We start from the raw sequence: 13,162 nt of genomic DNA on the forward strand, positions 1-13,162 counted from the left end.
AACACAGAAAACTTTGCCGTTTGCTCACAGTGGGTATAATGTAACTGCCAATGAATGGAGAGAAAAACAATGCCGGATAAATGCCACCAACTACAACACATGTTGTGCACCGCCAAATACAGGCCTGACAATGGATGTGCTCCGAGAATAAAACATTTATATACTCCCACACTTCTCTACATTTCACCTACCCAACAGATGCCTTCTTCAGCTTGGCACAAAGCAAGAGGTCTGTAAACAAGAAGAGATGCCGCAGTTTGCGGGAGTTTTCTGAAAGTTCAACCAAGAAGCCATCTTTAACCAGTTGCCGTGTCTGAAAAATAAATGAAAAGAAATGCAAATGCAAATAATATCACACATATGAATAGGTCAGGTGTATACTTATAAAACTGGGATGATATACAGTCATGGCCGAAAGTGCTGGCACTCTTGAGATTTTTCCGGAAAATGAAGTATTTCTCCCAGAAAATTATTGCAATTACACATGTTTTGTTATACACAGCTTTGTTTCAAGCATGTGATGCTCATTCAAACTCACATGTGGCAAGTAACAGGTGTGGGCAGTATGAAAATCACACCTGAAACCAGATAAAAAGGGGAGAAGTAGACTTAATCTTTACATTTTGTGTCTGTGTGTGCCATACTAAGCATGGCAAACAGAAAGAGCAGAAGAGAACTGAATTTCAAGGTTACAAGTCCATCTGCAGAGATCTTGATGTTCCTTTGGCCACGGGGCGCAACATAAATCAAGACGTTTACAAGCCATGGCACTGTAGCTAATATTCCTGGACGTGGATGGCAGAGAAAAATTGATGAACAGTTGCAATTCAAGTTAGTCCGGAAGGTGGATAAGAAGCCACAATCAAGTTCCAAAGAAATTCAACCTGTCCTGCAGGCTCAGGGTGCATCAGTGTCAGTGCAAATATCCGTCAATATTTGAAAGAAATGAGACACTATGGCAGGAGACCCAGGAGGACCCCCTTGCTGATACAGACATAAAAAAGCTAGACGGCAGTTTGCCTATATCTAAGTGAGTAAAGGTACCGTCACACTAAGCGACGCTCCAGCGATCCCACCAGCAACCTGACCTGGCAGGGATCGCTGGAGCGTCGCTACACGGGTTGCTGGTGAGCTGTCAATCAGGCAGATCTCACCAGCAACCAGTGACCAGCCCCCAGCCAGCATCGACGCGTGGAAGCGATGCTGCGCTTGGTAACTAAGGTAAATATCGGGTAACCAAGAAGCCCTTACCTTGGTTACCCGATATTTACCTTCGTTACCAGCATCCGCTGCTCTCACACTGCCAGTGCCGGCTCCTGTTCCCTGCACTCCTAGCCAGAGTACACATCGGGTTAATTACTCGATGTGTACTCTGGCTATGTGTGCAGGGAGCCGGCACTGACAGCGTGAGAGCAGCGGACGCTGGTAACGAAGGTAAATATCGGGTAACCAAGGAAAGGGCTTCTTGATTACCCAATATTTACATTGGTTACCAGCGTCCGCAGAAGCCGGCTCCCTGCTCACTGCACATTCAGTTGTTGCTCTCTCAATGTCACACACAGCTATGTGTGCTTCACAGCGAGAGAGCAACAACTAAAAAATAGTCCAGGACATTCAGCAACAACCAGCGACCTCACAGCAGGGGCCAGGTTGTTGCTGGATGTCACACCGCAACATCGCTAGCAAGTTGTGCCTCAGCAGCGATGTTGCTAGCGATGTTGCTTAGTGTGACGTGAAAAAAATCATGGAATGGAATCAGGCCTATAAAGAAAAGAACACAGTACCTACAGTCAAATATGGTGGAGGTTCAAATATTTTTTGGGGTTGTTTTGCTCCCTCTCAAATCATCATGAAATCTGAAGATTACGAAAGTATTTTGGGTCACTATGTAGTGCCCAGTGTGACAAAGCAGGGTTTACATCCTAGGTTGTGGGTTTTCCAACATGATAATGACCCCAAACATACTACAAGTGGTAGCAATGAGTCCGGATCTAAATCCCATTGAACACCAGTGGAAAGATCTTAAAATTGCTGTTGGGAGAAGGCGCCTTCAAATATGAGAGACCTGGAGCAGTTTGCAAAACATGAGTCCAAAATTCCAGTTGAGAGGTGTAAGAAGCTTGATCATGGTTATAGGAAGTGACTGCAGTTATTTATTCTTGCAAAAGGTGTGCAACCAAATTTTAAGTTGAGAGTGACAACAATTTTGCTCAGCCCATTTTTGAACTTCTGTGTGAAATTATGTCCCATTTGCCTGTTCTTCTCAGTTTTTTGTGTGTTATTCCAATAAACAAAGGAAATAAACATTTGTGTAACAAAACGTGTGTAATTGCAATAATTTTCTGGAAGAAATACTTAAATTGTCTGAAACAATTTCAAGGGTGCCAACACTTTCGGCCATGACTATATTCCCACTTGTAGTAGTAACAGCTCTGGAAAAACACGCTTGCTTACACCATATATCGGATAACTACATTGCCTATAGCTATAGAATATGTGAGATCTTCTCAGAGCAAATTGTTTAATGCTGTCAAATATTTAGAAAGCCGAAAGTGGCAATATTGATATTGTATCTATAAACTTATCGATGTTGGGTTCAGCTGACAATCTAATTTGTATGGGGGGGGGGAGGAGGTTGACACCAATTGATGAAGGATCTGGTGTGTCAGATTTCAGACTGCTGATCCTTTTCTTCTCTAAAGGCTACTTTACACGTTGCGACATCGCTAGTGATCTCGTTAGCGATGTAACACGCCAGATCGCAGATAAGATTTGCCGAGATCGCACATAAGTCAATTTTTGTAGCGCTGGTCACATATGCGATCTCGGCAATTCGTATGTGCGATCTGGCGTGTTACATCGCTAGCGATGTCACAACGTGTAAAGCAGCCTTAAGAGCTAAGCCACCATCAAAGATCTCTAGCAGCAGGCAGCAGCACTCCCATAGAGAACACAGGAGCTTGGAAAGTGAACGTTCCTGTGTACAGGAAAGGCATTGGCTGCCACGCTGCCATAATGCCACCTTGAGATCTGATAAGCTGATTTATTGACTGTCCCGATAACGACAAAACATCAACTCCACCGCCAATGGCAGCACCGAGAGAGGAGGCAGAGGCTGGTGCACCCTGGTATTGCAAGTACGGTGGGGTGTTTTACAACACTCTGCAGCCAGGGTAGAAACTTAAAGACTTATGACTAAGGACTTTGTTGTTTTTAAATTCCTAAGTCCGAAACGCGTAAAGAGCCCCTATGCGTTGAAATTGTATGTCTTTATCTCCGATTTCGATATATTTTTAATTCATCAATAAAGGAAAGAATCATTTTAACCTGAAGGAATTTGTGCTGGATCCTCCTTTCCTTTTTGTTGCCATTTACCCCAGGCTGGTCTGGACCTACCAGCGGACCCGTGCACCCTGAAGATTTGAGCAGTTCAGTTGGCAGGTGAGCTGAATTTTTCTGTCTATTTCCACATCTAAAAACTTAAAGCACCACTCTAGAGTTTTGGGGGGGGGGGGGGGTTTAGCGCTGGAGATGCTTTAAACCTTAAACTTCCATTGACTTCACCTTCTACCAATGCCCCAACGGTCCCAATGCGCCATCTTGTGACAATAACTTCTGATTGGCTGGAAGTCAGAAGTTAAGTCACAAACACACAATGCAACCCTGAATGAGGCTCTCAGACTTGTATTGACTTGTGACCTCCATGAAAACACTGGAGATGTTGGTAGGGCACAATTTGCTGAGACCGACCGGAGCAGCAGTAACAAATGGTGAAGCCGCCGGAGGCTGAATATATGACAGGGGTCAGAAGACTCAGCTTTAAAGCACCACTACAGAGGTGCAATAACAACAACAACGCAGAAGTGGTGCTTTAATTGAAAGGAAGCCTTAAAATATGAGAAATTTATCAAAGTGGCTCATGTGCTTGATAAATCTGATGCACAATTAGTCACTTTTGCCTAATTTTGTGTCACATCATTGGTTGGCTTAGTTTCCGATAATATTTTAAATTTTGGTGCATATTGTCAGAGTCACAGTCGCTGTAGAAATTAATACTAGTCACGTGGATTTTATAGAAAAGCTCATACAAATCTTCGGTAAATGTGGCCTCTCAGACTGTTTCATCTGTGCAAAGTGAACAATTTCAATATCCTGAACCAGTATAATACATTTTAACTGGCTCCATATATTTAATAGGCATCTTTATGTTTGGCTCACATGTGACATCTCATATTCATAAATCTAAAATGTATTGTCCAGATGGATGAGCAGGAAGCGAGCTTGTGCAAAGCTACCTGACACTGAATTTGCCCAATAACTGTACACCAATACTTTTGTATATGTATAAATATATATATATATATATATATATATATATATATATATATATATATATATATAAATAAATAAATAATGATTATAGTCTTCAAATCAACTTTTATTTCTGTACAAGTAAACATATGCTATCAAACTTATTTTGGGTCATTTGTAATTGCACGCATATGGCGAGGCATTGAAACGGTTAGAGAGCGAGCATGAAGGGCAGATTTTTGATGAGACTATTAAGACTCACTCTTTGCACTATAAAACACTATGATTATCCTCAGCTTTCTCCGAAAGAGCCGCATTGTCAGCAGATGCACAGCTGTCTGATTCAACGTCTGCGAGTGCGAGCTGCAAAGATTGTGGTGAGAGGCCTGAACACAATGCAGCCTTTTAATGTTACACGAGTAACTTAAAAGGGGTTGTCTGAGATTTTTCCTACACTTCACAGATAGATCATATATTTTTAACCAGATATATCCATACAGTGCATCTACGGATGTGAAGAATTATTATTATTATTATTATTATAACACCATTTATTCCATGGCACTTTACATGCGAAAAGAAGTATATGTGAATGGACCCAAATTATATCTATCTAGTGCACTCACAGAACAGAAAGTAGGGAGATATTCCAGGATATCATTTACATTCTAGTTCAAATGGGCATTACCAGAAATTTGGCTCTGGGGTGTCTACTTTTTCCCTTGCATGAAGTTGACCAATCATAAGTAAGCCGTAACACACAGGGAGAAAAAAAAACAAAACACGACCGACTCTCCTCACTGACCTCTGCAGCTACTGTGTAAAGATATAGCAGACCTCAGTTATGTATCATTAAAAACACTTCTATATTTCATCTAATGGCAGTCAGTGTGGGAGAGGATGACAGCTGACAGCATTAAGTTGAGATCTGGAAGTATTTGTAATGATACATAACTCAACACCACAATCTACAATATGTCAATAGCGCATTTGCAATACTAATATAAATACAACTAGTATAAAATAAATTGCAGGGCAGAAAAGGGCATTAAAATAATAACTATTACATAAAAAATTGCATGACACAGCAAAAGTGAGGAAGCAAGGAAAAACTTGGGGGATGGGGAGACACCTGGAATCAGCATCTAAAACAAACCAGGCATATTAAAAGCATACCTCGTAACCCTGCTGTATGTTTAGCATACATATAAATAGATATGCAGAGATAAACATGTCAAACGAGAGTCAGCAGACAGAAATAAACAGAATTATTGCTAGTGAGTTGGGAGGTCTAGCGCGAGATGGATCACTAATCCATTCACTAAATACACCACCCCACCCCACCCCCTACACAGAAAATACTTGTATTCATCTATTTATACGTGCATTGAGCAAATAAGAGTAGTATGCGCTCTTACAGTAGGTATGCGCTTAGTATGCAGGGTATTGTTTAGATCCTGCTCCAGGTGACCCCCTCCCACAACTTTTTTCCTTATTTCCTACTTTGTGCTCTGTTTTGCTATTTTTACGATGTACTTCTCTCCTAGATCTTCATGATGTTATAAAGTGATTGATACTTTTAATGCTCTTCTTTGCCCTGTAATTTCTTTTGTATTATATCTGGTTATGATTGGTCAACCTCATTCAGGGGAAGAAGTACAGGCCTCAAAGGAGCAATACAAGGTAATATTGTGGTACCGTGTTGCCCTGAAAACTTGCAAATATAATTTTTCTGGTTAGCCTATAAAGGTATCACTCCTAAAATGCGTTTGTCATTCTTGGGACATAGTATTTCAATAGGTCTCAAGGGAGAATTCTCTAGCACCGCCCAGTTGAACAAGAACAAAAATTATAGAGTAAACTTTAAAAGTTAAAGTCTCCGCAATAGAGAGGAAAAATTAAAAAAAAAAAACCTGGTGAAAAGTCCAGCTTGTTTTTGCACCTTAATGACCAAGCATTTTTTTCTTTGATTCTTTTCATCGTTATATTTTAAGATCCATAACCTTTAATTGTTTCTCCAAGGAGCTGAAAGGGGGGATAAAACACTATTGCATCTTTTTTATTTTATGTACTTTACATGTAGACATAACTGTAATTTATGTGGATCAGCACAAATGCCATATTGTTTTTGTATTCCAAGGCCCATAACCCTTTAATTTTTCTGTTGATGTAGCCATAATAGCTGCTGTTTTGTAGGTTTTACTGATGCCATTCCAAAACATTCTTGCTTATAAATATCTATGGATATTTGCTGCCATGGTAATCCATCAGCACCCCACAATAGTGATACGAGGCCCCATCCAAGCACCTTCAGTGTCGCAAAATATAAGATGTTTAGTGGCCGGGATAGGGGTTGTCTCTAATCTTGTCCATTATCGCTGCAGCCCGGCTGTTACTTACTGCCAGGGTTCTGCTGTTAATCGCATGGGCACAGCGCCTGTATTGGCACGATCTCCATGTCATAACTCTATATAATAGTGCATGAATGGCATAATATATGAAAGGTGCGTTAATGAATTGCAATCAATGCCTAACCGTTACATTATGATATACTGAAGATTAATCAGGACCTACTGACTGCAGTATATATATATGCTGTGTGTGTGTGTGTGTGTGTGTGTGTGTGTGTGTGTGTGTGTGTGTGTGTGTCCGAGATTGGCATCTGCACTGTCGCAGCTACAGCCACAAAATTTTGCACACTCACACGTCTGGACCCCGAGAGCGTCATAGGCTATGTTGTGAGGCGAAATTTTAACCCCGCGCGTTCCAATTTACCAATCAATTTTGCCCCTATCTACATAATGGGGAAAAAGTGAAACAAAAAGTGTATCCACACCGTCGCATTTATAATCACAAAATTTTGCACAGACACCTCACGTGAACCAGGGAACGTCGTAGACTATGTTTTGACAGGAAAATGTAACCCCGCGCTTTACAGTTACTCTCCAAAAAACATGCCTTCATTAAAGTAAATGGAGCCTGGAACTACAGGTTATTAGTAGGAGCTGTGAGTGGTTGCTATAGGAACAAAAGACATTCATAGTATAAGAAGCTTATATGTGAGGTAATAAGATGTCGGTGGGGAGACGGATAGAGAGACAGAGAGAGACAGACAGGGAAAGAGACAGAGAGAAACGGTGAAAGAGACAAACAGAGACAGACGAAAAAAGACAGACCGAGACAGACCGGGGATAGAGACAGACCGGGGATAGAGACAGACCGGGGATAGAGACAGACCGGGGATAGAGACAGACCGGGGATAGAGACAGACCGGGGATAGAGACAGACCGGGGATAGAGACAGACCGGGGATAGAGACAGACCGGGGATAGAGACAGACCGGGGATAGAGACAGACCGGGGATAGAGACAGACCGGGGATAGAGACAGACCGGGGATAGAGACAGACCGGGGATAGAGACAGACCGGGGATAGAGACAGACCGGGGATAGAGACAGACCGGGGATAGAGACAGACCGGGGATAGAGACAGACCGGGGATAGAGACAGACCGGGGATAGAGACAGACCGGGGATAGAGACAGACCGGGGATAGAGACAGACCGGGGATAGAGACAGACCGGGGATAGAGACAGACCGGGGATAGAGACAGACCGGGGATAGAGACAGACCGGGGATAGAGACAGACCGGGGATAGAGACAGACCGGGGATAGAGACAGACCGGGGATAGAGACAGACCGGGGATAGAGACAGACCGGGGATAGAGACAGACCGGGGATAGAGACAGACCGGGGATAGAGACAGACCGGGGATAGAGACAGACCGGGGATAGAGACAGACCGGGGATAGAGACAGACCGGGGATAGAGACAGACCGGGGATAGAGACAGACCGGGGATAGAGACAGACCGGGGATAGAGACAGACCGGGGATAGAGACAGACCGGGGATAGAGACAGACCGGGGATAGAGACAGACCGGGGATAGAGACAGACCGGGGATAGAGACAGACCGGGGATAGAGACAGACCGGGGATAGAGACAGACCGGGGATAGAGACAGACCGGGGATAGAGACAGACCGGGGATAGAGACAGACCGGGGATAGAGACAGACCGGGGATAGAGACAGACCGGGGATAGAGACAGACCGGGGAAAGAGACAGACGGGGAAAGAGACAGACGGAGCACATTACTTGGCCAATTTAGTTAAATGTGTGTGGAATATCTGTGGTGTTGAAATAAATGTTGTGAAATGCTTCCATTAGCTTAGTTTTTGCCTTTTTATAATTACATTTCTATTTGTTTTGTGGTTTGTGTGTGCAGAATACATTTTTTTTAATACATGCTATTTTGTTAACAGCAGTTATTAACCCGGGCGAAGCCGGGTAGTACAGCTAGTATATATATATATATATATATATATATATATATATATATATATATGGTTTACAGGTGCTGCCTCTTTCTTCTGCACTTTTATATAGATTTAATTTAACATTTGCTAAGTGGATTGCTTATCTTCAGGAACACAGACCTGAAATTGTCAACCCATCCAATCGAAATATTCCATCTGGCCATAGTCTCACCTCGCCTTTTGGTGTTGTCACTGCAGTTCTCCGTGGATCAATATCCTCATTTATACTAGACAGAAAATTCTGAGAGATACGAAGTGCATCTTGCAGCAGTGGATAGTCGGGGTGATCAACAGGTGTATGCTTCAACAGATCCTGAACACAGGAATGGACAGAGAATATATAAGTATCAACATACTGCAAAGCATCAAGAATAAAGTTCACTTTCACACTACACTATGTCATCAGACAATATGGAGACATATACACTCCTCTATTAGCCCCCCAAAAATCTGGTACAGTTTACCTAAAAGAAGCAGTCAAAATACACAGGCCAGATAGATCCATTTTATTCATTAGAAGAGTTCGCAGCTGCCTCCATCTCACAGTGATTGACAGGCGGCCAGTGGTCAAATCACCAAGACGTCTTTGGGCCATTTTGGTCAATGGTGGGGGAAGCAATGCACATACTATTCTGCATTTTCCTAAAAAAGCATAGTCTCCAGACCTGCCCTGAAGTTTAATCTACAAAAAGTATTTTATATGGGTAACCGACCCAATATATAGGGTGAGAAGACTGAGCAGTATTTGGGACCAACCACACCTGGATAGATGTATTTTTGTATCTTTTTTTTTTTTATAATTTCTGTAATTATTTTTTTCTTTTTAAAATCTTTCTTGAATCAAGGGTCTGTGCCTGTATGAAACATCATGGGGCACAATGTCCTATATTGGAAGCATATTTTCTTTTTGCTTTTTTTGACATTTGTCTGTCACAGTAGATTATGAACAGTCAGATCAATATGATTCTTTTGTTGAGCACGGACCTGCACCTCACCAGGCCATGAGCCGCTTCGGCATTGAGTGTCCACCAATAAATATCTCACACATAACATAACTCTTACTATGGGTCGCTGCGGAGCTGGCTCTACGTACGTGCGCAATGGCCCAGAATATATTACAGTCAGGAAAACATCACTGCTCCTGGGGTGCATTGTTATGCTCGTTATATTAGGAAGGTTGAGAGCTACATGAGCACTTTAGAAGTAAAGGTTTTATCCAACATGTCCATTTAGATATAGATGTCAGAACACACCCGTATGTATATTTAAAGGGAACAACGAGCAAGATTTTCATATATAAAATAAAGTTAGTGCTATACTGGCGCTAGGATGCTGAATGTAAGCATAGCTTTTATTAGGAGATTGGATGTTTTATTGCAGACATACATGCAAGTAAAGTTCCAGCAATGCACTACTATTTGATTGACAGGTGCAACAGGGGCGGGAATATGTAGGTCGGGTCTTGCTATCTACTCCCGCCCCTGTTTGCTTGCTTGCACCAGAATTAAAGTCTATGACAGCAACAGGGGGAGGAAGGTCAGGCAGGCAAATGGGGGTGGGAATAGATAGCAAAACCCGACCCACATATTCCCGCTCCTGTTGGCACCTGTCATTCAAATAGCAGTGCATTGCTGGAACTTTACTTGCACATATTTCTGAAATAAAACATCCAATCTCTGAACAAAAGCTATCCTTACAGTCAGCATCCTAGCACCAGTATAGCACTGGCTTTACTTTATATATGAAAAGTCTGCTGGTTGGTTCCCTTCAACCAACACCCTAACAAAAACATTTCTATGCTGAGAAATACTCATTACTATATGGTATAGTGCCCCCCTATTGTTGATACTCCTCACAAAATAATATGTGCCGACCTTCTGTACTCCATTGTTGGAAACGCATGAAAAAAATGTATTTCGCCTGGTGAGCTATGCCATGAATCTGGGCTTCTCGGCTTTCCAGGCACGGTGGCATCCTCAGGATTCCTGAGAAGCAGCAAAGGATTGGCACCTGCCCAGCAGCTTGTCCTCGAGTGATGTGTGCATGACTTTATCTGCAGAATGGGGTCAGGCTAGCACTTGTGGCCATAGTATGGAGGAAAATATATGGATGTGTTAATATATGGATGGGCTACTAGACTGACAATATGGATGGTCACATAGTGTATGAAGCTGGAGGAGGACACTCATGGAGGTATACCGCTATATGCCTTTGATTTCATACAAATCACAGCCGTATTATGGCCATATTTTATCCTAAAAGCATTGATTGAGAGGTGAACAGATCTCCGTTGGACTCCATGCACCACCATAGAGGTCCCCGCACTCAGCGCTGACATGTCCGGGGAGTAGGACTTAACAATGGCTAGAGAACAAAGCTCATCACAACGTCCTTTCAGTGATATTGCAGATACTGTATTCATTCCCTAAATAATGGCACTATCCATCTTCCTTTGTAGTACGAGCACGGCTCTGCAGCACGCTCTCTCAAACATCATTGTGGTAATCCTTGTGATTCATGAGTCACGGCTTCCAATTTATATTCATCCCCTCACCAAAAACAAAAGACAGAAAATCCCCGATATCCTGACAGAGAAAAGACGCGGCTGACATACAAGACTCAGCGCAGGGAAAAGATTTCTTCATTTGACTCCATGTACATGACTTTGTGGATAAAAGGGATCATTTATTGGAAGCTTTTCTTCTAGAAAATGTCAGTAGAAGAAACAGAAGACTGGACTGGGGATGAAGGGCATAAAACGGGCTAATATTTACCCTTATACTGAGGTGTAGAGCCTGGATTTATACATATTCAGTGTATTTCCTGGAAAGTGGTGGCTGCAAAAATTGTATTTGCTCTGTCCAAATTATTTAGGGGTCCAAGATATGGACCATGAGCTCCTGCTACGAGGGCATACCAGGCTTCATCAGTATTCTGGGAACCTCTGGCCTATATACAAGTCTGAACAGGACGCTATATCAGTATATTCACACAGGGAAGATCTGATACAGAAAAATACACCAGAAAATCCACATAAGGCTATGTGTGCACGTTGCGTACAGTTCACTGCAGAAATTTCTGCAGCGATCTGAAGAGCACATGTGCGCTTTAAATCGCTGCAGAAATGTCCGTAGTGAAGCCGATTCCATGCGCTCTGCCTGCAGCTCCTGCCATAGACAGAGCAGGAGCTGCCGGCAAAGCGCACGGAAGAAGTGACATGTCACTTCTTTTTACGCAGCGCTTCGGCACGCTGCACAATCTCGATAGACTGTGCAGGGGACGCAGGACGCATGCAGTTACGCTGCGCTACAAAGCGCAGCGTAACTGCATGTATTTACGCAACGTGCGCACATAGCCTAATACTCATGATACTGGCCACAGATTTCACCCTTGGTAATGAAATGTAAAATCGCCAATGAAATCTGCCCTATTTTTATGGCAGAAAAGGGCAGGCTGAGGATTTGTAATTCTGAGCATGAAGATTTTATATATATATATACATACATATATATATATATATATATATATATAAATATATATATATATATATATATATATATATATATATATATATATATATAAAAAAAGTTGATTTGGGGCAAAGTGTCATCAGAAAACGTTCTATTATTGAAAAACATTTTACATTTCAGACCATACTTTAAATTTTTTTTTATTTTTTTCACTTTTCTACATACTTTTTTTTTTTTTAAAAAAAGGCTGTCCGACACTTCCTACTCTGTAGATATCACTTCTCAGCATTTCATTATCATCACAGGCAGTGTTACAAGGTAACATGTATATAGAGAACACAGGATTCACCATTCATAAAAGTTGATGGGCACAGCTCACCTACTCCCCTCCCTGAACAGATCATCCTATAGAAGTCTATGAACACTTACACTTGATTGCTGAAGTAATCGAGCAGTTCAGGAAAGATAGACACCTGAAAATCCATGGGATTTTTATTTATTTTTAAGGAAATCTGTTAAAGCGAACGTGTCCGGTCCAATATGCACCCAGGACCACGAGCAGTTCTGGGTGTATATTGCTAATCCCTGCCTAACCGTCCCTGTATACACTAGCATAGATAAACAGATCTTTAGAAAAAGTATTTCTTAAGATCTTTTACCATAGGCTAATAAGCGAGGGCAGTAGCCCCCTGGGTGTTAGTTCCCCGGCCAGTCGCGCCCATTTGCATGTTAGTACGTCCCTGTGGGCGTGCTATCATGCTAATGAATGTGCACCATCAGAAGATGATCCCACTCACCTCTGCTGCCATCGCCGCCCGACACTGGATTTCGGCTCAGTGCGTATGACCCCGGAGTTTGGGTCATGCGCACTACTTCAGTTTGAAGCCAGGACGCGTACACCCGGCTTCATAGTGCGCATGACCGAAACTCCCGGGACATGCACACTGAGCCAAAATCCCCCGTCAGACGCGATGGTGGTGGAGAGGTGAGTGAGATCATCCTGTGATGCGG

The 13,162-nt window shown here is 42.5% G+C and overlaps 1 protein-coding gene across 7 annotated transcripts in view; it reads right to left on the minus strand.

The window, feature by feature from the left end:
- ABR (ABR activator of RhoGEF and GTPase) overlaps positions 1-13,162 on the minus strand; it is a 551,973-nt gene that overhangs the window by 114,708 nt on the left and 424,103 nt on the right. For all 7 annotated transcript variants that reach the window (XM_075335215.1, XM_075335218.1, XM_075335216.1 and 4 more), the window contains 2 exons: positions 8,854-8,994; positions 192-313 (listed from right to left, as the gene is read on the minus strand). In XM_075335215.1, the coding sequence (XP_075191330.1) occupies positions 192-313; positions 8,854-8,994 (263 nt within the window). The remainder of the gene's footprint in view (positions 1-191; positions 314-8,853; positions 8,995-13,162) is intronic.

The sequence above is a fragment of the Anomaloglossus baeobatrachus genome, chromosome 2, assembly GCF_048569485.1.
Source record: "Anomaloglossus baeobatrachus isolate aAnoBae1 chromosome 2, aAnoBae1.hap1, whole genome shotgun sequence".
NCBI lineage: Eukaryota > Metazoa > Chordata > Amphibia > Anura > Aromobatidae > Anomaloglossus > Anomaloglossus baeobatrachus.